Genomic DNA, 24,293 nt, shown 5'->3' on the forward strand with positions numbered 1-24,293 from the left:
TCAACAATAGCACTCCACTTTGGTTCCACGTTCCTCATACCCGCTTCTATCCGAACCCTATCCCAAATCTGAGCCGAGAACTTGCATTTAAAGAACAAGTGATGATGCGAATCAATATCTTCATAACATAGGAGACAACATATCATATTCATGTTATTATTCCTAGTGTTGTTCCACTGAAGAATTTTATCCTGAGTCATCAACTTTTGCCTCATAATAAGCCACATAAAGAAAGCATGACGAGGAATACACTGCCCAAACCAGACGATATTATACCAGTCCACTTCCGGTTCTCTAGCTCTGATCGATTCCCAGACCCCCGAAGAAGAGTAATTGCTAAGGTCATCCCTATCTTTCCACATTAACCGGTCCTGTACATCAACATCCCGCTGAAAATGATCAAGTTGTAATAGAACTGGATAAGTATCTCTCCAGGCTTCAGGCCATAACCATGAACCATTGTTAAACATATCCTCAACAGTTGCTTGCAAAGAAAACCCCTCTCGAGTAATAGTTCTAGCCGAAAGGAACAAACTCAAAGGAGCAATATCACTCCAGTTATCATGCCAAACTGAAGTGCGTCTACCAATACCAATTTTGGACCAAACATAACCTCTAATCAGCGGCTGAAGTTGTAAGAGTTTCCTCCAACTCCAACAGCAATTCTGAACAGCTTTGCATTCCCAAAAATTACGCCCCTTTAGCCTGTATGAATGAATCCATGCAACCCAAAGCAACTTGTGTTTCGTAAGAACGCTCCAAATATGCGAAACCATAAAATCCTTGTTAACATCACCAATCCGTCTAATACCTAACCCTCCTTCAATTTTCGGAAGACAAACAGAATTCCAAGACACCTTGGCCTTCCCACGTTGGAAAGTACCCTGTGACCATAGAAAGTTTCGCATTTTTGCTTCTAGGTCATGAATAATCCGCGCCGGTAAAATGAAAACCGAAGACCAATAAACGTGCATAGCTGACAATAGCGAAATAATGAGCTGTAATCTACCTGCAAAAGATAGCAACTTATTCTTCCAGTTATGAATATGCTGATCCAACCGCTCCACCAGAACACTACAATCCTTATAAAGGAGTCGTGTAGATATAAGAGGGACACCCAGGTAACGCACAGGAAGCTTCCCTTCTACAAAAGGAACATCACTCAGAATAGCCGTTTTAACGTGGTCAGGAACATTACAAAAGAAACCCGTGCTCTTCTGAGAACTAGGAAGCAAGCCCGACATTTTGGAGAAATCCTTGAGAGAATTCATGACACACCTCGCTGAAACAACATCCCCTCTAGCAAAAAGGAATAAGTCATCCGCAAAGCATAAATTAACAATCTGTTGCTTTTCGCATTTATTATGGAACCTAAAAGATGAATCAATCCTAAGCATATGCTGTAGGATGCAGGTTAGAACCTCCATAACAAGAGTGAAAAGATACGGAGACAAAGGGTCACCCTGTCTTAAGCCCCTCTTACCAATGAAAAAACCATACACATTACCATTGATGTATATCGAGTATGAAGTAGTAGAAACACAAACCATGATCCAATCCACCATAACACGATGAAAACCAAAACCCACCAGAATCTTTTTGAGAAAACCCCAGTCGACTGTGTCATAAGCTTTTTGAATGTCCACCTTGAAAGCACATCTAGGCGGGCCAGAATTTCTATGATAGTTGTGCATCAACTCCTGGGTAAGAAGAATATTATCCGAGATCTTCCGGCCTGGAACAAAAGCAGATTGATTTATGCTAACAATCCCACACAACGACACCTTTAGTCTTTCCACCAAAATCTTACTAATACACTTGTAAACAACGTTACAGCAAGATATCGGTTGGTAATCAGTAACCCTCGCAGGAGTCGCGATCTTCGGAATCAGAGCTAGAAGCGTATGATTGAACTGTTTTAGAAGCTTCCCCATGTTGAAAAAATCCAGAACCGCATTCGAGATGTCAGTACCCACGATATCCCAAGCACTCTTAAAAAAAAGCAGCTGTAAACCCATCAGGCCCTGGCGCTTTATCGTTTCCAATAGAAAACATAGCTGTCTTTACTTCCTCAAGAGTTATAGGTCGAATCATATGACTAGCCCGATACGCATCTAACTTTTCCGTAAACAACTCAGGGGAAGGATCTAGAGAAACTTGACCATGACATCCCAAGAAATTCTCATAATAATGGACTAAGACATCAGGGACTTTATCCCCCTCATAAGTCGTGCCATTTGCATCAGTGATTACATCTAACCGGGTTCGGTGATTCCTACTCTTAAGCGACATGTGGAAATAAGCAGAATTCGAATCACCCGCTCGCAACCACTCCACTTTGGATTTTTGTTTCAAGAATATTTCTTCATCAAGACAAGCTTCCTGAAACTCACTCAAAACTTTTGTTTCATAATCCTTAGCACTTCGTTTGTCGGATCCTGATCAATAGCCTTTTGAAGACTCCCAAGCTTTTCACGGAGATCCACCACTTTTTTATGCAAGTTTCCTTGAGCAAATAAAAGGGCCCTGAGAGGAGATTTCAACATCCGCAACTTCTTCATAACTTGGAACTGATAAACACCATTGATAGAAGTATCCCATTCAGCTTTAACTATATCCAAGAACTTTGGCTTATGAACCAAAAAATTTGCGAATTTAAATGGTCTCGGTTTCACGTTCACAACCTTTGGAAATTTTAAAATACATGGGCAGTGATCCAAGATACCATACGGTTGAAACATAGCCACCGATTCCGGATATTCTGTCATAAAAGCATTGTTACCCAAAACACGATCAATTTTCTTTAGTAAACCCACCCCATTTTTCGGCTTTTGATTCCATGTAAAGTGCATACCTACACGGTTAACATCAAACATCTCAATTTCCTCCACACACTCCTTGAACTCTCGCATACCTTGAGAAATAGTAGAGACCCCCATGGATTTATCTTCTAGGTTAAGAGCTGAATTAAAGTCCCCCATTATAACCCAAGGATCATTCCTAACCAACGCTTTATGCATTTTCAAATGTTGCCACAACTCCCGACGCGTCACATAATAGTTTGCTGCATAAACAATAGAACAAAAAACCATTCTCCTATCCACTTTAAAAATAACCTGAACGTGCATGACTTGAGACGTTTGCGAGAGAATCATAACATCTACCAGAGACGGATCCCACCCAAGCATTATACGAGTCCCTTTTTGACAACAACCTCCATTAGAAGTCCAATCCCAGTTCCGAAACACAAAACTACATACTTTACTAAGATTATTGACATCCACATGGGATTCAAGAATCGCACATAAACTGACATTATTATCCTTAACAACCTGACGAACCTCCTTTTGTTTTAGGGGCCGGTTCAATCCCCTAACATTCCATGTGGTAAAACTAACCATTTAAAACTACTGAAACTGGAGTGCTTGCCCCTTTTTTGGTTGTAGTTCCATGGTTGTCCTCTCTAATAAATTCATTTGTTTCATTGTAAACCTCTGTTACTTCCTCATCATCTGACTCCTCCTGATCACTACCCAGATCATCACCAGCTTTACTAGACTCCCCTTTTTCATACCTTAGAGCATCAAAGGAATTCTTCACAGCCACCCCATTGGGCGGTTTGGGTTGAACATTCGGATTTACCTGCACTTTAGGTGCCACCGGTCTATACTCAAACTTCGGTTTTGGTTTATTAACTGGAAAACCAGTCCTTCTAGCTACCTTTTTACTATCCACGCCTGTAAAACCATCAACATCCGTGATTCTACCTTTTTCGAACCCACATTATGCATAGCCTCCTTTTGTTCCTTACCTTTATTTCCACTCATGGGTACACGAGTAACTTGCTTCGGACATGCATCCTCATTATGACCAAACACGCAGCACCGCCCACATCTATGAGGAAACCATTCGTACTCAACATAAGCTTTCTCCTTCACAAACCCATCTCCATCCAAACATGGAACCGCGATGACTAACTCCTCCTTAAACTCATTCTCGGCTGAAATCTCCACAAGGGCACGAGCATAACTACTTCGACCCCATACATCAACACACATTGATGTTGTAAAAGAATCTAAAGCTTTAGGCTCCCCAATTGCTGAAGCAATCAAGCTCAAACCATCTTCCATGTAAGCAGCAATAGGAACCTCATGAATTTTAACCCAAACCTTTACCTTTTTTATTTCCTTTTTCACAAGTTTTACCGATGGTGACCAAACTTCCAAAAACATCGGTTGTGAACGAATCATCCACGGACCTTCATTAAGAGCATTCATCATACCCGCTTGATCACCAAACTTAAAGAAGAAAAAACCATTCGCGTTCATCATAGATTTTTGCAACCCAAACCGCTTCCAATTATTCTTAACAAAGTAATCCACAACTGGATATGCTACCCGATCCCCCAAGAAATATCCATACAATGTGTTAGCCATTTTATCATGTACCACTTTCACTGATTCCCTAGGGATAACTACATCACAACCATCATGTGTCACACCCCCAAAATCCCACCTGCGGAGTACTACCGCTTGGAGGCGTGACTGACCAGGATCCAGCCACCAATCATACTGAACAAGCATATAAGTAGTTATAAAAGTTTAACCATCACGATTGGTGTTCCAAAACAAATAAGTTTAAGTTGCAAGCGGAAGCATAAGTTTAAAGTTATAACATAAGTTCCAAAAGTTTCAAGTTTAACATAGTCTTGTAGCAATCCCTGTCCCACAACGATCCTCCTCCATGCAAGCTCCCACTGAGTACCTATGGTCCTGCAAAGCATGTAGTAACGAGTCAACAACTAGTTGAGTGAGTTCACGGGTGGGCGTTCGTTTTAGTTGTTTCGAAAACAGTTTACTTTATCTGGCATCCTGCCGTGGGGGTTACCCCATAGTTTAAAAACGTGACCAGTTCGTTCCCAGTTACTCCGGCACTCCGGCCGTGGGGGCTACCCCATGTAGTTATCAGGCATTTCGGCCGTGGGGGCTACCCCATGTACATCATCTGGCTCTCCAGCCGTGGGGGGCTACCCCATGTGTATACTAGACTCGTTACCGTATCGATTGCTGACTGTAGTCATGTTTATGTGCCCTGAAAACATCAATGTCTATCATCATTGACGTGCCCCAGATCCATTAGTTCACGCCCGTCCTCTGCGGCACGGTGTGAGGCTTGTCAGACCTAAATAGCGCTATCTAACTAATGACCCGCTCGCCATTGGCCCGGCGATTAGTCGATACAAAAAGGAGGGACTTCGTGATAGAGTTTTAGTCTAGTACGTTTATCCGTCCATCCGGACGAGGAATCACATTCCTGAACCACTGACGTCCTACCCAAGGTGGACGAGGAACCACGTTCCTTAACCCCGTTCCCAACCCAGGGAATCCCATGCTTTGTAAGGGTGTGAACTCACCTTGGTTTGCTCGGCAGTTAATCGCAGAAAGTCAATCAAGTCGCAAGTAGTCAGTTACGTCCTAACACGGATATCACTTATAATCAGATTCAAGCCAGCAATGCACGTATGTTTAACACGTATGGCAAACACGTTTAACAGTTCACAGTTCTCAGTTAACAATCAGACATAATCCAAAGTCTAAGTGTAAGGCCCAAACAGTTGGGCTCGTGATAACAGACCCAAATAACATCTCAACAGTAGCACAGAAGTCCATAAATTCGGCCCACTAACTTAGGCCCGAGGTGTGGTCTCGAGTCGCAACTGGACTCGCAAGCATGGTCTCGAGTCATGCTGTGTGTGCTGATCTCAGGTGGTTGCGAGTCGCAACCGGTGTCGCAACCGTGGTCTCGGTTCATCATGCTGAGGTCTCGAGTCGCAACGGGACTCGTAACCTGTGGTTTCGGCTTGTCCTGCTATGGTTGCGAGTCGCAACCGCGTGGTCTCGAGTCATCACGCTGTGGTTGCGAGTCGCAACTGCGTGATTGCGAGTCGGTAGCAGTCGTTTTCAAGTTCACGTGTTGATGCAGATGTAGTCAGATTAGTGGTACAATATAATCAGGCCCAAATCCGGAAATAACCAATAGAATCCCACTAACATATTTCCTAATCAGGCTATTAGTCAAAGATGGATCAAAATCACAAGGGTTTTCAATCTTCAACTATCATTCAAAGTGTTCTTCAATATTCAAACCCATATTCAACAAGTTCATAACATATTAATCACTTATTCACCCAAAACTATGAACAAGCATCAAAACACTAAACATAACACACAACTCGGTTTTCATATATGTCCGATTTCATGGCAAGTGCAACCCGATTTCATGTTTATCAACAAAAGTGGTTCAAACTTCATTTAGACACAAAATATCACACTCATCATATAGTATATGCTAACCGGTTCATCATTGTGCATATTAGAATCATCATAAACATCAAGAACAACATGTAATCTCTAACCATAAACATCATCTTATTCATGCATCACAAAACACAACAAAAATCAACCATAAACATGATAGATACTAACCGGTTGGTGATGTGTGTGTGTGTGTCGATCCAAAGTTCCAAATCCGAGAGTTCTTGTGCCAACCGAGTGGATCCGAGAGTCTTGGAAATGTGTTTGTGTTCTTAAGGCTTAGAGAGAAAAGTAGGAGAGTGTGTGTGTGTAATGTTCAACAAATGGCAAGAACTAACTAAGGGTGGTTTATATATAGGCTAGTTCCAAGTGGTGCACCCTTAGTGGGTTTCGAGTGGGGTTTACGGCCCAAAGGCCCAACCGGCCAAAGGTTCTCGGCCCAAGGCCCAAAACCGATTACTAGTCACTCGAGACCTCATGGTCTCGAGTCGGGTTCCTTGTTGTTTCGTGTCGGGTTCTCGGTTCACATATAACACGTACACATATATATACAATACACACGTAACAAAGCACTTATCACATAAAAAGGTTCACGTTATCATTTTAACTAGTCACATAACGTACAAGCAAGTTACAACGAAAGGTTCTAAATTTCGAGTTGTCACATCATCCCCAAGTTGAAAGAAATTTCGTCCCGAAATTTGATGGCACTCACTGAGGAAGCTAGTTAAGTTGCATGGTTTTCCCGGTTTTCCTGGTTTTCCTGGGGTGTCACATCCACCCCCCGTTGATCTGGAATTTCGTCCCGAAATTCCGTAGCTTCAGCCTCAGTAGCGTTTGTACTGTTCTCAAACAGTTGGGGATACTTTTGTTTCATCCGATCTTCGCGCTCCCAGGTAAACTCTGGGCCGCGACGTGAGTTCCAACGAACTCGAACAAGAGGTATTCTAGTGCTCTTGAGGACCTTAACATCCCGGTCCGTGATTTCGACAGGTTCTTCGACGAATTTCAACTGTTCGTCGATCGTGAGTTCCTTCAGAGGAACTACGTGCGTCTCATCTGACAGACACTTCTTCAGATTTGACACATGGAAAACGTTGTGAACTGCACCGAGTTCTGCTGGTAATTTCAGTCTGTAGGCCACCTTGCCTATTTTCTCAAGAATTTCGAAAGGTCCAACGTATCGTGGGTTGAGTTTGCCGCGTTTATCAAAACGAACCACACCCTTCCAGGGTGAAACTTTGAGTAATACCCGCTCCCCAACCTGGAGCTCAAGTGGTTTCCTGCCCTTATCGGCGTATGCCTTCTGACGGTCACGAGCGGCCGCCATGCGTTGTCGTATTTGAGCAATCCGCTCAGTAGTGTCTACCACATGTTCTGGACCAGTGATTTGACTATCCCCCACCTCTGCCCAACAGAGGGGTGACCGGCATTTACGTCCGTACAATGCCTCAAACGGAGCAGCTTTAATGCTGGTGTGGTAGCTGTTATTATACGAAAATTCCACGAGTGGCAGATGCCTTTCCCAGCTGTTGCCAAAGTCGATTACACAAGCGCGAAGCATGTCTTCTAGTGTTTGGATAGTACGCTCGGACTGCCCGTCCGTCTGCGGGTGATACGCTGTGCTCATATCAAGACGTGAGCCAAAAGACTTGTGCATTGCCTGCCACAGTTCCGAAGTAAAACGTGCATCTCGATCAGAGATAATAGAGGTGGGCACCCCGTGCCTCGAAACAACTTCCTTGAGGTATATTTCCGCTAGAGTGGAGAACTTATCCGTCTCCTTGATTGCCAAAAAGTGTGCGGATTTTGTGAGTCGATCCACGATCACCCATATAGTATCGTTTCCGCGCTGTGATCTAGGTAGGCCAGTAACGAAATCCATGGAAATTTGCTCCCATTTCCATTGTGGTATCTCTGGTTGCTGAAGTAGGCCTGAAGGTTTCTGATATTCCGTCTTGACTCGCGCACAAGTCAAACACTTGCTGACATAAGTTGCTATGTGGGCCTTCATGCTAGGCCACCAATACGTAGTTTTAATATCGTGGTACATTTTGTCCGAACCAGGGTGTACCGAGTAGCGAGATTTGTGCGCTTCATCCATCACAAGTTCTCGTAAGTCGCCATAGAGTGGGACCCAAATGCGTCCTGTCACATAATAAGCACCGTCTTCCTTCTGTTCTAAGCGTTGTCTTGACCCGCGTAGGGCTTCAGCTCTAACGTTTTCTGGTTTCAGCGCTTCTATCTGAGCAGCTCGTATTTGCGAAGGTAGACTAGAATGGATCGTGAGTTGTAAAGCTCTTACGCGCTTAGGCGTAGTGTCCTTCCGACTGAGGGCGTCTGCCACAACATTGGCCTTGCCCGGGTGATACCTGATAGAGCACTCGTAATCATTCAGCAGCTCGACCCATCGTCGCTGCCGCATATTCAGTTCCTTCTGCTTGAATATGTGTTCTAAACTTCTGTGGTCGGTGTAGATGGCGCACTTGGTTCCGTACAGGTAATGCCGCCATAGTTTAAGTGCGAAAACAACAGCTCCCAGCTCTAAATCATGTGTCGTGTAGTTCTTCTCGTGAACTTTGAGTTGTCGTGAGGCGTAAGCTATGACTTTATCTCGTTGCATCAATACACAACCAAGACCTTGAATTGATGCATCACAGTAAACCACAAAATCTTCTGTGCCCTCTGGCAGTGAAAGGATAGGTGCACTACAGAGTCTATCCTTTAGATGCTGAAAAGCTAACTCTTGTGCATTTCCCCAACGATAAACAACGCCTTTCTGTGTTAACAAAGTGAGAGGCTGCGCGATCTTAGAAAAATCCTTAATGAATCTCCTGTAGTAACCTGCCAATCCCAAGAATTGGCGAATTTCCTTTGGTGTGCGAGGCGCAGGCCAGTTCTTAATAGAGTCCACTTTGGATGGATCAACGTGAATCCCATCCTTGTTCACCACATGCCCTAGGAAATGGACTTCACGAAGCCAGAAGTCGCACTTCGAGAACTTTGCGTAAAGCTGTTCCTTCCGGAGGAGTTCCAGAATAAGTCGTAGATGTTGTTCGTGCTCTTCTTTGCTCTTAGAATAGATCAGGATGTCGTCGATGAAGACTATAACAAACTTGTCCAGGTACGGTTTGCACACTCGATTCATCAAATCCATAAAAACTGCCGGTGCGTTCGTCAGCCCAAACGGCATGACCAGAAACTCATAGTGCCCATATCGAGTCCTAAAGGCCGTCTTAGAGACATCCTCTTCCCGAACTCTCAGCTGATGATATCCCGATCTCAGATCGATCTTTGAATAGTAGCTCGACCCCTGCAACTGGTCGAACAAGTCGTCAATACGCGGTAGAGGATAACGATTCTTCACAGTCACCTTGTTGAGTTCTCGATAGTCGATACACATTCTGAAGGTACCATCCTTCTTCTTCACAAATAACACTGGAGCTCCCCAAGGCGATGAGCTAGGACGAATAAAACCCTTATCCAAGAGTTCTTGTAGTTGCGTGGAGAGTTCTTCCAACTCTGATGGCGCTAAACGATAAGGTGCACGGGCTACAGGTGCGGCTCCAGGAGCTAGATCAATCTGAAACTCGACTTGGCGATGGGGCGGAAGACCAGGTAATTCCTCAGGGAATACCTCAGGATAGTCGCGTACAACCGGAAAATCCTCTAGCTTCTTCTCTTTTTCTGTGGTGTCAGTAACTAGAGCCAAAATCGCAGTGTGGCCCTTTCGTAAGCATTTCTGGGCTTTAAGAAGAGAGATAATGTTCTCAACAGCACTTCTCTTGTCGCCACGAATCATGAGAGGTTCTCTACCTAAACCAGGAATACGAACGATTTTCTCGTTGCAAAGAATCTCTGCTCGGTGTTGGGATAACCATTCCATCCCAATGACAACGTCGAAACTACCCAAGACAATAGGAATAAGATCGATAGAGAAGGTCTGGTTAGCGAGAATAAGCTGACAACCCTTGACTACGTGTGAGGCTTCCAAGCTCTTACCATTAGCTAGCTCTACGGTGTGCTTGTCGCTCAGGGGTGTAGGAATACGCTTAAGCATCTTACTAACTTCTAGTGACACATAGCTAGTATCGGCACCCGAATCAAATAAGACTGTAACATAAAAGTCGTCGAGAAGGAACTTACCCGTCACCACGTTGGGATCATTCCTTGCTTCACCTTGACCAATCACGAACACTCGTCCCCTAGCACCATTGTTGTTGTTCCCATTGTTACCATTCCCCTGATTGTTGTTGTTGTTCTGATTCAATTGGGGACAATCCTTCTTGAAGTGGCCTTCAGCTCCACACTGAAAGCACCCTTTGTTGTTACCCTGCTGCTGTCGCTGGTTCTGCTGAGGTTGCTGACGATTCTGATTGGCGGGGTATGCGCTCCTGCAATCCTTTGCAACATGACCAGGCTTGTTGCATCGATGACAGTTGCCCCTGGTGCATGGCCCACTGTGATGTAAGTTGCAACGATTGCACTTGGGGTGATTCCCCTTGTATCCACCATGACTTTGACCTCCAGACGATTGCTGACTGGGGCTCTTGTGATCATCCGTCTTTCTCTGCTGAGACTGAGTTTGCACCGAAGTTGAACCCCTGCTTGAAGTTCCATCCCATTTCCGTTTATCCCCACTAGTAGCACCAGAAGTAGTTGCAGCACCTATACGCTTTGGTAACTTGTTCTGCTCCACCGCTTGGTCAGTGAGACGGTGAGCCAACTGTACAACCTGCTGGATAGTAGTCAAGTTCGCTGAAGTCACATGACTTTGGATCTCTGGCACCAAGCCCTTGAGATAGAGTTCAATTCGCTTATACGGAGGGTCCACCATAGTAGGACACAACAAGGCAAGCTCATGCGATCTCTTAGTGTATGCCTCAATCTCCGACCCTGACATCTTAAGATTGTAGAACTCATCTTCCAGTTTGTGAATGTCGTCACGACTGCAGTATTCCTCCCTGATCATTTCCTTGAAGTTTTCCCATGGGGTGGCGTTGGCAGCAACCAACCCTAACATCTGCACTTGAGCATTCCACCACGTGAGGGCCAAACCCTCGAGAGTACCAGTAGCATACTTCACCCTGCGCGCTTCAGGGCATTCGCACATTTCGAACACAGACTCCAGTTTCTCAAACCAGTGTAGGAGACCTACTGCTCCTTCAGTTCCGCTAAAAGTCGTGGGTCGACAGTCCATAAAAGTCTTAAAAGTGCACACCGGTGCCTGACCTAAGGTAGGTGAAAGAAAAGACAGAGTTTAACACAAAGGTTGGTTCACGAGAGTAGGATCCAAATGATCCTAGAACAATTTCGGACTGCAGGATATACCTCCTGCGTGTGCAGCTGCGAGCGCTGCGGCAACTCGTTCGTTGATCAAAGCCGTCAACTGGGCTTGTGTCATGTTAACGCGTCCAGACATGTTTCTTCATAATAAGAGTAATACGTGTGAGAGTGGTTCGCGAAAGTACAATAGTAGGACAGGGTAAGCACGCACGTGTTCAAACAACAGTAGTTATACTAATCAAGCATACCATGAGCAATGTACTACGCAACTAACAAGTAGGCAATATACATACATCATATTACCTAGAACGTCGAGCCTTGCATGAGGAGCGAAGTGTCGTTGTGGACCGTTGAGCACTAAACCGGTTATAGTCTGGTTTTAACAAAAACGTTTCTCCTTTATTAAAACCAAGTTCACTATAACCAATGGCTCTGATACCAATCTGTCACACCCCCAAAATCCCACCTGCGGAGTACTACCGCTTGGAGGCGTGACTGACCAGGATCCAGCCACCAATCATACTGAACAAGCATATAAGTAGTTATAAAAGTTTAACCATCACGATTGGTGTTCCAAAACAAATAAGTTTAAGTTGCAAGCGGAAGCATAAGTTTAAAGTTATAACATAAGTTCCAAAAGTTTCAAGTTTAACATAGTCTTGTAGCAATCCCTGTCCCACAACGATCCTCCTCCATGCAAGCTCCCACTGAGTACCTATGGTCCTGCAAAGCATGTAGTAACGAGTCAACAACTAGTTGAGTGAGTTCACGGGTGGGCGTTCGTTTTAGTTGTTTCGAAAACAGTTTACTTTATCTGGCATCCTGCCGTGGGGGTTACCCCATAGTTTAAAAACGTGACCAGTTCGTTCCCAGTTACTCCGGCACTCCGGCCGTGGGGGCTACCCCATGTAGTTATCAGGCATTTCGGCCGTGGGGGCTACCCCATGTACATCATCTGGCTCTCCAGCCGTGGGGGGCTACCCCATGTGTATACTAGACTCGTTACCGTATCGATTGCTGACTGTAGTCATGTTTATGTGCCCTGAAAACATCAATGTCTATCATCATTGACGTGCCCCAGATCCATTAGTTCACGCCCGTCCTCTGCGGCACGGTGTGAGGCTTGTCAGACCTAAATAGCGCTATCTAACTAATGACCCGCTCGCCATTGGCCCGGCGATTAGTCGATACAAAAAGGAGGGACTTCGTGATAGAGTTTTAGTCTAGTACGTTTATCCGTCCATCCGGACGAGGAATCACATTCCTGAACCACTGACGTCCTACCCAAGGTGGACGAGGAACCACGTTCCTTAACCCCGTTCCCAACCCAGGGAATCCCATGCTTTGTAAGGGTGTGAACTCACCTTGGTTTGCTCGGCAGTTAATCGCAGAAAGTCAATCAAGTCGCAAGTAGTCAGTTACGTCCTAACACGGATATCACTTATAATCAGATTCAAGCCAGCAATGCACGTATGTTTAACACGTATGGCAAACACGTTTAACAGTTCACAGTTCTCAGTTAACAATCAGACATAATCCAAAGTCTAAGTGTAAGGCCCAAACAGTTGGGCTCGTGATAACAGACCCAAATAACATCTCAACAGTAGCACAGAAGTCCATAAATTCGGCCCACTAACTTAGGCCCGAGGTGTGGTCTCGAGTCGCAACTGGACTCGCAAGCATGGTCTCGAGTCATGCTGTGTGTGCTGATCTCAGGTGGTTGCGAGTCGCAACCGGTGTCGCAACCGTGGTCTCGGTTCATCATGCTGAGGTCTCGAGTCGCAACGGGACTCGTAACCTGTGGTTTCGGCTTGTCCTGCTATGGTTGCGAGTCGCAACCGCGTGGTCTCGAGTCATCACGCTGTGGTTGCGAGTCGCAACTGCGTGATTGCGAGTCGGTAGCAGTCGTTTTCAAGTTCACGTGTTGATGCAGATGTAGTCAGATTAGTGGTACAATATAATCAGGCCCAAATCCGGAAATAACCAATAGAATCCCACTAACATATTTCCTAATCAGGCTATTAGTCAAAGATGGATCAAAATCACAAGGGTTTTCAATCTTCAACTATCATTCAAAGTGTTCTTCAATATTCAAACCCATATTCAACAAGTTCATAACATATTAATCACTTATTCACCCAAAACTATGAACAAGCATCAAAACACTAAACATAACACACAACTCGGTTTTCATATATGTCCGATTTCATGGCAAGTGCAACCCGATTTCATGTTTATCAACAAAAGTGGTTCAAACTTCATTTAGACACAAAATATCACACTCATCATATAGTATATGCTAACCGGTTCATCATTGTGCATATTAGAATCATCATAAACATCAAGAACAACATGTAATCTCTAACCATAAACATCATCTTATTCATGCATCACAAAACACAACAAAAATCAACCATAAACATGATAGATACTAACCGGTTGGTGATGTGTGTGTGTGTGTCGATCCAAAGTTCCAAATCCGAGAGTTCTTGTGCCAACCGAGTGGATCCGAGAGTCTTGGAAATGTGTTTGTGTTCTTAAGGCTTAGAGAGAAAAGTAGGAGAGTGTGTGTGTGTAATGTTCAACAAATGGCAAGAACTAACTAAGGGTGGTTTATATATAGGCTAGTTCCAAGTGGTGCACCCTTAGTGGGTTTCGAGTGGGGTTTACGGCCCAAAGGCCCAACCGGCCAAAGGTTCTCGGCCCAAGGCCCAAAACCGATTACTAGTCACTCGAGACCTCATGGTCTCGAGTCGGGTTCCTTGTTGTTTCGTGTCGGGTTCTCGGTTCACATATAACACGTACACATATATATACAATACACACGTAACAAAGCACTTATCACATAAAAAGGTTCACGTTATCATTTTAACTAGTCACATAACGTACAAGCAAGTTACAACGAAAGGTTCTAAATTTCGAGTTGTCACATCATGCTTCTCATTAGTAGCAAGTTTCCGAAAATTTACCTTCCTCACATTCCCAGCCATCACTGACTCCGCATATGACACAGGTTTCGAGCCCTTACCAGCCGACAATGATTCCTTTTCCCCCACAGATTGATTAGTTCCCGCGTCAGTCATAGAAGCATTATCACTTTCAGGGTTAACAGGCTTGGATATAGCGGCGAGTCCATCAATGACCAAGACATTATCAGAGAAAAACATACCCCTCCTCGGCAACAAAGGTTTACCTTCAATGTTGGTCACGAGGAGACCAAATCCTCGAACAGGGACTGATCCCGGAGTAGATCCTACCTCTTGAGCCGCCGAGTCATCTGTAGCCGTCGGAAACAAAGAATAAACATCTTGGTCAGCCAATCCTCGAGACACCTGATCTTGAGGGATGTTACTCCCATTAAAATCACGATCAATCATTTGAAGAAACACAGCTCTCTCAAAAACAACGTAAGAAAACCCAGCATGCACAACCCTACACGTTCGCGAAAGCCAAGAAAACCAAGAACCCGAAGCAGATAATAAACCCTAATCCTGAAACCCTAGCGCCGAAAATCAATCCCCAATAGATTAACCCAGAGAATCAATCTAGCTAAATTAATCTCAGTTAATCGCGACCAATATCAACCAGGTTAATATATCAGGATCTCAAATCAGCAACTATGGTGGCGATTGAAAAGAAAACGAAAATAAACCCTAATTTCAGATTGATTACTATTGCTAACGAGTTCGTTATAGAGATTTGATAAACAAAACTCTAATCACAGACTGTTATACAAATGAATCTCAAAGAAAATTAGGATTTCATGATGAAACACGAAAAATCGCCCAGGAGAGAGAGTACAGGTGCCTATCGAAGTTATACCAAGCATACAGAAGCCTATCGAGATATTTTGCCATTTTTGGCACTTTTGACACCCGTTAAGCCATTTTCAAGGCTCTACAAGGTCAATAAAGTTTAGAGGACTCAAAATATGCTCGGAAAACTCTCGGATGTCGGCTCGTTTGGTCGTACGGTCGCGTTGTTCGCTAAATTACGACGAAACTCAAACGGACGTGTGTACGATCCAAAATGTGCGACAAATGGCGTTTTCACGTCCCAATCACTAAAATAAAAATATTTTAGTGTGTAAAAAAATTTTTGATGTCCGGATGTGGCCAGAACGTAAGATATGCGCGAAAATGCAAACTTACGTCGTTTTTGACACTTTTAGTCCCTGTAAGATCATATAAGCATGTTTTCGCACACCGAACCTATCAAAGCTTATTTCTAAGCTATGTTTAGGTTATATATGGTATGTTTAACTTATGATCATGTTCTGGACTGTACGTTTCCTTAAGAAAAGGCAGACTTTTGCAAGTTGACGCAAATAGTCCCTGAGAGCGAATAAACTTGTTTTTGCCATACCGAAGCCTTTAAAACTTATTTCTAAGTTATGCAAAGGTTATTTAAGGTATGTTAAGCTTATGTTGCTGTTCCGGAGTGTTTGTCGTGTTAAACTGATCGCGTTTACGCATCAGTTTGCGTATAACATCCCAGAAAGTGATATAGAGTTCAAAATCGATCAAAAATCAACATGTGCATAAAATCAAACATAAATGACAAATATTTGGATCAAAACACATTGTTTTATTAATATTGTATTGTTCGGAGTTTGTAAAATGATATCACAAGCACAGATGTCACACATATGCATTACTTTAGTTGCGCAACATACTTATCTGGGCCAGGTTATCATCACTACTTATTTACAGGGTTTATACCTATCTTACTTGGGAAGGGGAGCACACTTCCTCCTCCATCCTTGCGTGATCCTTACATGTTTATAGGTCGTGTTCTTCATTCCTACGAGTTTAATTCCTACTTACTTAAGGTTTTAAAGCCTTTCAACCGCACACGTTTGAATCCGCATTCACCTATGGATTAAATCTTTCCATTATTACTCGTTTGAGTTTCGTTCTTGCTTTTCATTCTTATTCGCTTAATCCCTACTTACTTAAGAATTCAAACCTTTAATTCGTTACTTTTTGTTCTTATTGGTTCAATCTGTGTTTGCTTACGGATCTAACCTTTCCTTCTTTTTCTTTCGTTCTTACCGGTGTAATCCGTGATTACTTTCGGATCCAACCTTTCCTTCCTTTCCTTTTTTTCTTACTTTTTATCCCCTTCATGTTTGAATCCACTTCTCGGGTCCAAACATTTTAATCCATGTCTTTCTTTCTTTCATCGTATCATTTTCCATCTTACTTCTATTGTCATAAAACTTTACATTTCATCCGACCCGCTCATAGGGGTCATTATTTAGACTTACTTTAATGCCTTTCATACTCTGCTAATTTGACCTATTAAAAGTCAAAACTTAGCCATCACATCTTCTTTACATTTCCATCTTATTTGACAATCAAAACATTAAATACCTGGTACAAATGGCGATCACCATTTGACCCGTATGACTCATTTGCCTGTTCAACTATTCTTGCATACAACGTATTTGAAGATATATATATATATATATATATATATATATATATATATATAAGCTTAAAAGAAAATTTACTTGTCTGGTCCGTACTCATTTACGAATTCAGACTTTTCATTCTTATCATTCATTCTTACTTGTTTGATCCGTAATTTCTTACAAATTCAAACTTTTCATTCCTTTCTATGTTTTGAATCCGTCTCGCGGATTCAAACAAATCATTCATACCTTTCATTTCTTCTACGTTTTTAACCCGTCTCACGAATTCAAACATATTTTTCATACTTTTCTTTCGCATTTAGTACTCTCAATTTCTTGAGAGTCTTACTAATCCTTTCACCCACACGTCTACCTAGTACCCAATCCTTCCGGACACACCTGCAACAATTATCACGGTCTCACGAACGTCATATGTTTCTTGTGTACTGGCCAGGTACGCAATCCACATACTAGTTTCGTGCTTTCATGTAATCGTCGCCTTATGTCCGAAGAATTAGGTTTCAGCACGTGTAACATTTTCAAAACTTCATTACTATACCATCATTATTCTTCATTTAAAATTTTCCTTTCCTTAATAAGTTTTACCATTACATGTACCCACATATTGAATTTACGTACATGGGTTCAAATTTGTCTTATTACATGCCTTGGTGTCGGTCCTAGACCGCATTCGCGGATCATCCTCTCCAAACAATCATGTTTACCTTAAACATAACACACTGTTAGTTTTCTTTATATGCATATTCAAGTACATACTTACATTCGCTTCTACCTTTGGATCTTGATCGAGTCTTGGATTGTACGGGTTCCTTGTCACAAGAGCACACGGGTTGGAGTTCAAGTATTTTCCTCCTTATACTTGATTTCTCTCAAACCAGGGCTCTGATACCAACTTGTAACGCCCTAACACATAATAACTTAAAAACGACGCTAGCGGAAATATGAGCCCAAAAATTTCTTTTTTTATTAACAACATTACTTACATGAGGGCTAAATTACAAAATGTCAAAATGTCTTATAAAAGGAATTTACAACATTCATACTTAAATCAATACTTCAAGGCGATACATAATTCAAACTATGTGACTATTCTTCCGTACAACCCTTGTTCTTTGACTCGATCTACGCTTGCTTCTTCGTTAGTGGTAGAGAAAAATCCGTGTGATACCTGTGGACATCATATACAACTTAACGATTAGTAATTAACACACCATACGACATTGTTCTATATAATAGGAAGTCGTATAACAATCCATGATGTAAACTTAGGTTCATTCAAGCATTCTCTTAAATTCTCTTAATCCAAATTCGGCTTCAATCCCTCATAAACCCGACAATCTCATACCTGCATTACATTCCAAATCTCAAAGCACAACATTACTAATCGTCAATGCCCATACGTGTTGAAACCATTCCTTCATACATTTATAACATCTCACATTCATACATGTATAAATTCCTAATTCCTACGTGCATTCCTAGCCAATTACATTCGTACATACATACATTCCTAATTCCTACGTACATACACTCATATACACCTACATATATATGCACACATTCATACATGCATACATACGAGCTCTCGCTTACCACTTGTATTCACATATACCTATGCTTCTTGTCATAATCACAACTTTCCATAATATAAGTTTTATACTTATCGTCCTGCATACCTACTCGTTCCTAGGCTTGATTACTTATAGATTTCCTTCACTAACACGAAGGAAAATCCATACTCTCACTATCTGGAGGCTCATAACATCACTTATATTCAAAACCGACTTTAAAATAAGTTATGAGACATTGAAAATCATTTAAAACATCGAGTCCAGATACGAAATCGAACAAGAAAACAACAATTTCCAGCGCTTGGCTTCCTCACGGAGCGCGACAGATACGGCCCCCGGCTCTCGCGGGGCGCGACGAATGTCGCGGTGCGCGACTGTATTGTGGGCTCATCATCGCGTAACGCGACCGTGACAACTCGAGTTTCCGAGATTCCACTTTCGCATTTATTGCACGTTCACTGGTTGTTTAGTGCTTACTTACACAATTTGTTTGCTTTGTAACTGTATACGTTTTGATTTGATAAAGTGTATTGTGATTGTTGCATGTTTATGTGTTAGTTTACGAATGATTTGACAAATACATGAACTTGGTGATGAAACTGTAAATTATATTGTGATGGGCGTGTTTTATGTAAAAGATGATACTTAGGGGTGAGTAGAGTAGTTAGTGAAATCTTAATAACTCTTAACCCTAACCTCCCTCACAATCATCTCACAATCATCATACGTACCTTCAATATTCCTCTACAATCCTCTCCTACAATCATCTTCTTCATCATTCTTGGTGGCACAAGCTCTTCATCACTTTTGATTTCTTTTCATCTAGAATCAATCTAAGGTAAACGTTTAATGATTATTTGGTTTTAATCCTTGATTTTGTGATTCATGCAAAACCCTAGTTCTACATATAATGGCTCTATGATTACTGATCTTCCTGATTATTGTGAAATGGTTTGTGAATAGTTGCTTAATCAAATGCTTGACAATGAGATGCATGATATGTTAGAATTGTTTGAATGTTGATCTGATTACAGCACTGGCAATGTTTGGGATTAGGGTTCTTGATCGTAAAACGTAACTGTTACATTGCATTTAAATGTTCGCATGATTGATGGTTGGCCAGACTTTTGATATATATCTAGTCCGAACTTTATACATGTTTGGTGGGTCCGAACTTTACACATATGAAGGGTCCGAATTTTGTATGCTTATAAAGTCCGAATTTTATACATGAATTGAATGGTCCGACTTTTAATGTGAGGCATGGTCCGAATTTCATATGTCATGGATGGTCTGACTTTTATGATGATATGCATAGTCTGAGTTTTCAAAGGGGTGTTGAGTTTCTCACATGTTTATCAAAGTAATTTTATCCGAATAAAATTAAAACGCAGCGGAAAAGGATTTAAAACATGTTACTTTACAAGATTTAAAACTCTTTTAAATGCAAAAACCCAAAATCGGATCCATATATGACATGCGTGCTATCAAAATACAACCATAGGGTGTTTTAGAATACTACCATTCCAAGAGCAAGGTGATATGAAGAAGATGATATTCTTGAATGGAAACCTTCAAAGGAGAAGACCTCAAGCTTGCATACCCCAAGCTTCCAACGAACACCTTATGTTGCTAGGATTTCTACACTTGAAACACACTTGAAAAAATCCCTCTTGATCAACACATTTTGGCCGAAAATTTTTAGAGAGTTCTTGTGTGTTCTTGCACTTGAATTCTTGAAAAAAGATAGATGGTTACAAGTCTTGCAACACCTTTTTTCTTAAAAGGATGAGAGAGAAAGTTGCCTCCCAAAATGGCCAATCAAGGATCATCTATATATGCAAAATGTATGCACTATGATTGGACCAAAAAAAAACTTGTGAGTTCCCATGAGGGGGGCGGCCCTAGCTTTTATTTAAAAAAAAATTCAAAATTTCTTTTATAAATTTAAGTCTTGTTTATTTTATAACCTTTTATAAAATATAACATCTCATGTTTACAAGACTTATGCAACCTTTTAAAATTGTTATTTAACCCATTAAATAACAAATAAAATATTCTCTCAAAATAAATTATCCATATAATTTATTAGTTTGTCAAGTGCAATTATTTAGAAAACCAATTTCTAAATATTCTAAGTGTTAATATTTATTTGTTTGATCATATCATAAATAAATATTGTAGGTGTTTGTCTAGCTTGTTATTGGGTATGACCCGACTTGGATCATTACGTACTAGCCACATCAATTAAATATGTGTCTTGGGCATACAGAGTCCAACAATCTCCCACTTGCACAAGATACATAGAAGATTGATGCAAGCAGTAAATGACGCCTAACAACGGTTTACTACCCCTAATATGTATGACGAAGTGCCATTCAATAACATCATCTCCTTCAAGTCCCTTACTTGAACATGATTTAGGTGAATCTATCATTTATCCTTTCGTTACAGATGTCATGTTAAATCCAGAGACATAGAGTGATCACTCTCTGTTAATTTAACTTTATCAGGCCTTAGACATCTTACTCTCAACGAATAAGAGGAACAAATCCCATCTTGACTACATACGTCTCTCACAATCACCTTGTATCACACCTGGACTTAGTCTTATGTACTGTCATATTACTGACAGCGAAGAAATAAGTCAAGACATAATATTTGGTGAATATCAAGACCCAATATGTATCTCAGGTCAGAGGATACTATGATATTCGCCTTTACTCAAAATTTACTTATGATCAATCACAAATGATTCCATGCAGTAATATTTGAGAGCGAGCCAGTCCAATATTTGTATCCCACAAATATCTATGAACCTTGGCAGCAACACTTTGCTCTATATTCATACCTCATCAATATCCACCAATCCAAGTTCATAATAGTCTTACATTCATATTTGTTCCCACAATTATGATCGACTACGGACATTTAGAATAATTAAGTTATTCACGGATTTAAACATGCTAATATGAAACGTAACTCAAAATGCCATAAAAGAGTTAAATTAACAATTGTTTCAATATCCAAATACAAAATTAGATCAAATCCAATCACTAGAATATCGAAGTCCTAAGGAACATGTGTGACCCTCATGTTTTCCTCTGTCAAGGAGCTTCGTGAGTGGATCCGCTCAATATGTCTAGTCTTTTGGTGCGCACGAGGTTCCTTGATTTGTGCAATCGCACCCTCGTTATCACAAAAGATCTCTAGGGGGTCTTGAATGGTAGGGACCACCCCTAGGTCGGCTATAAATTTCTTCAGCCATGCAGCTTCCTGGGCTGCCAATGAAGCGGCGATATATTCTGATTCTGTAGTGGACAATGCTACCACGTCTTGTTTTGAGCTCTTCCAAGAGACTGCTCCTCCATTTAAAATGAAGATATACCCTGATTGCGATCGAGAATCACTTCGATCGTTTTGGAAACTCGCGTCCGTGTAACCCTTTACAACGAGTTCCTCCTCACCAGATCCATATATTAAGAACATATCCTTAGTCCTCCTAAGATATTTCAATATGCTTTTAACAGCCATCCAATGACTGTTACCTGGATTTTGTTGGTATCTACTCGTCATGCTCAAGGCGCATGAGACGTCCGGCCTAGTGCATATCATTGCATACATGATGGATCCTATAGCTGACGCATATGGAATTCTTTTCATTTTCTCTTACTCATCCTTTGAGCTTGGACATTGAGATGTATTCAATATTGTCCCCTTTTGAATAGGTACAAAACCTCTCTTAGAGTTCTCCATTTGGAACTTATTCAAGACTTTGTCAATGTATGCACTTTGGTTTAAACCTATCAAGCGCCTTGATCTATCCCTATAGACCTTTATTCCCAGAATGTAGGCTACTTCACCAAGATCCTTAATGGAAAAACAACTTCCAAGCCAAGCTTTTACACCTTCCATGGTTGGAATGTCATTCCCAAATAGTAGAATGTCATCGACATACAGTACTAAGAAAGTGATGATGCTCCCACTAGCTTTCTTATACACACAAGCTTCATCACCATTTTTGATGAATCCAAAATTCTTAATTTCTTCATCAATATGGTGATTCCAACTTCTAGATGCTTGTTTCAATCCATAGAATTATTTCTTTAACTTGCATACTTTGTCAGGATGTTTTGGATCGACAAAACCTTCAGGCTGAACCATATAGACATATTTATCTAGATATCCATTAAGAAAAGCCGTTTTGACATCCAATTGCTAGATCTCATAGTCATAATATGCAGCTATGGCAAATAATATCCTAATCGACTTTAGCATCGCCACTGGCGAGAAGGTCTCATCATAATCAACCCCTTGAGTTTGAGTGAAACCGTTTGCTACAAGTCTCGCTTTATAAGTATCCAAGTTACCATGCATATCTGTTTTCTTCTTGAAAACCCACTTACTTCCAACTACTTTGGAGTTAAGAGGTGGCACAACCAATTCCCAAACTTGGTTGTCATACATGGATTGCATCTCTACGTTCATGGCTTCAAGCCATTTGTCGCAATCAGATCTTGACATTGCATCATGGTATGTGGTTGGTTCATCTGAATCTACCACATAGCATCCATCCATGAAAAATCCATATCTTTCAGGTGGATTACTAATCCTACCAGATCTGTGAACGTTTTGTGTATGTTGATCAACCATTTGATCCTTTTCAACAACCTCTTGTTGAGTGCTAGTGTCAACCAAACGTGTATCGGCTTGTGGTTCTTGATCCTCATCAAGTTCCACTGTTCTATTAGTTCCTTCCATAAGGAACTTATCCTCCAAGAACTTACCCTTTCGAGCAACAAATACCTTTTGCTCTGTTGGATCGTAGAAATAATATCCTATATCATCTTTAGGATATCCTATGAAGATACACTTAATGGATCGTACTTCTAACTTGTTTGGGGTGTATTGCTTCACATAAGCATCACAACCCCATACCTTCAAATATGATAATGATGGAACCGTTCCATGCCATATTTCAAAAGGTGTCTTTTCCACTTTCTTGGTTGGGGCCATATTTAATATACGAGCCGCGGAGAGCAAAGCGTAACCCCAAAATGATAGAGGCAATGTGCTTCTAGCCATCATAGATCGAACCATAGCCAATAAAGTTCGATTCCTCCTCTCAGACACACCATTATGTTGTGGTGTTCCAGGTGGAGTAAGTTGTGAGATGATCCCACAACTCTGAAGATGATCTTGAAAAGCATCACTTAGGTATTCACCTCCTCTATCGGAACGAAGAACTTTGATTGTCTTGGTGAGTTGATTCTCTACTTCGTTTTGGAAGACTTTGAACGTTTCAAAAACTTCATCCTTGTGTCTTAGCAAGTACACATAACCATAACGACTAAAGTCGTCGGTAAAAGTTACGAAGTATTTTTCACCATTCCTAGTCATTGGCTTAAAAGGACCACATACATCTGAATGTATGATGCCTGATAAATCTTTTGCCCTTTGACTTGTGCCACTAAAGGGTTTCTTGGTCATTTTACCTTGTAAACAAGATTCGCATGTATCAAATGAACCAATTTCATTTGTTTCCAAAAGACCATTCTTTTGAAGTGTTTGCATGCGATTTCTGTTTATATGACCAAGACGACAATGCCAAAGATAGGTCTCACTCAAATCCATTTTGAGTTTCTTGGTGTTTGCTTGGTACATCGAATTATCAAATGATGTATT

The 24,293-nt window shown here is 41.5% G+C and overlaps 1 protein-coding gene across 1 annotated transcript; it reads right to left on the minus strand.

The window, feature by feature from the left end:
• Positions 1-1,992: 1,992 nt before the first annotated feature.
• On the minus strand, positions 1,993-4,436 carry LOC110894100. The gene is made up of 4 exons (XM_022141277.1): positions 3,812-4,436; positions 3,399-3,737; positions 2,424-3,064; positions 1,993-2,382 (listed from the first exon to the last, which is right to left on the minus strand). Exons 1-4 carry the CDS (start codon positions 4,434-4,436, stop codon positions 1,993-1,995), a joined length of 1,995 nt encoding a protein of 664 aa, XP_021996969.1.
• Between the last annotated feature and the right edge of the window lie 19,857 nt (positions 4,437-24,293).

Source organism: Helianthus annuus, chromosome 2 (genome assembly GCF_002127325.2).
Source record: "Helianthus annuus cultivar XRQ/B chromosome 2, HanXRQr2.0-SUNRISE, whole genome shotgun sequence".
NCBI classification, from domain to species: domain Eukaryota; kingdom Viridiplantae; phylum Streptophyta; class Magnoliopsida; order Asterales; family Asteraceae; genus Helianthus; species Helianthus annuus.

Bases quoted from the DNA above. Each gene is read 5' to 3' on its own strand.
- LOC110894100 (XM_022141277.1), bottom strand. From the start codon at position 4,436: ATGGCTAACACATTGTATGGATATTTCTTGGGGGATCGGGTAGCATAT. The intron at 3,738-3,811 runs GTAAGGAACAAA...ATGGTTTTACAG, and splicing joins ACCCATGAGTGGAAATAAAG to GCGTGGATAGTAAAAAGGTA. The intron at 2,383-2,423 runs GTGCTAAGGATT...AGTGAGTTTCAG, and splicing joins ATCAGGATCCGACAAACGAA to GAAGCTTGTCTTGATGAAGA.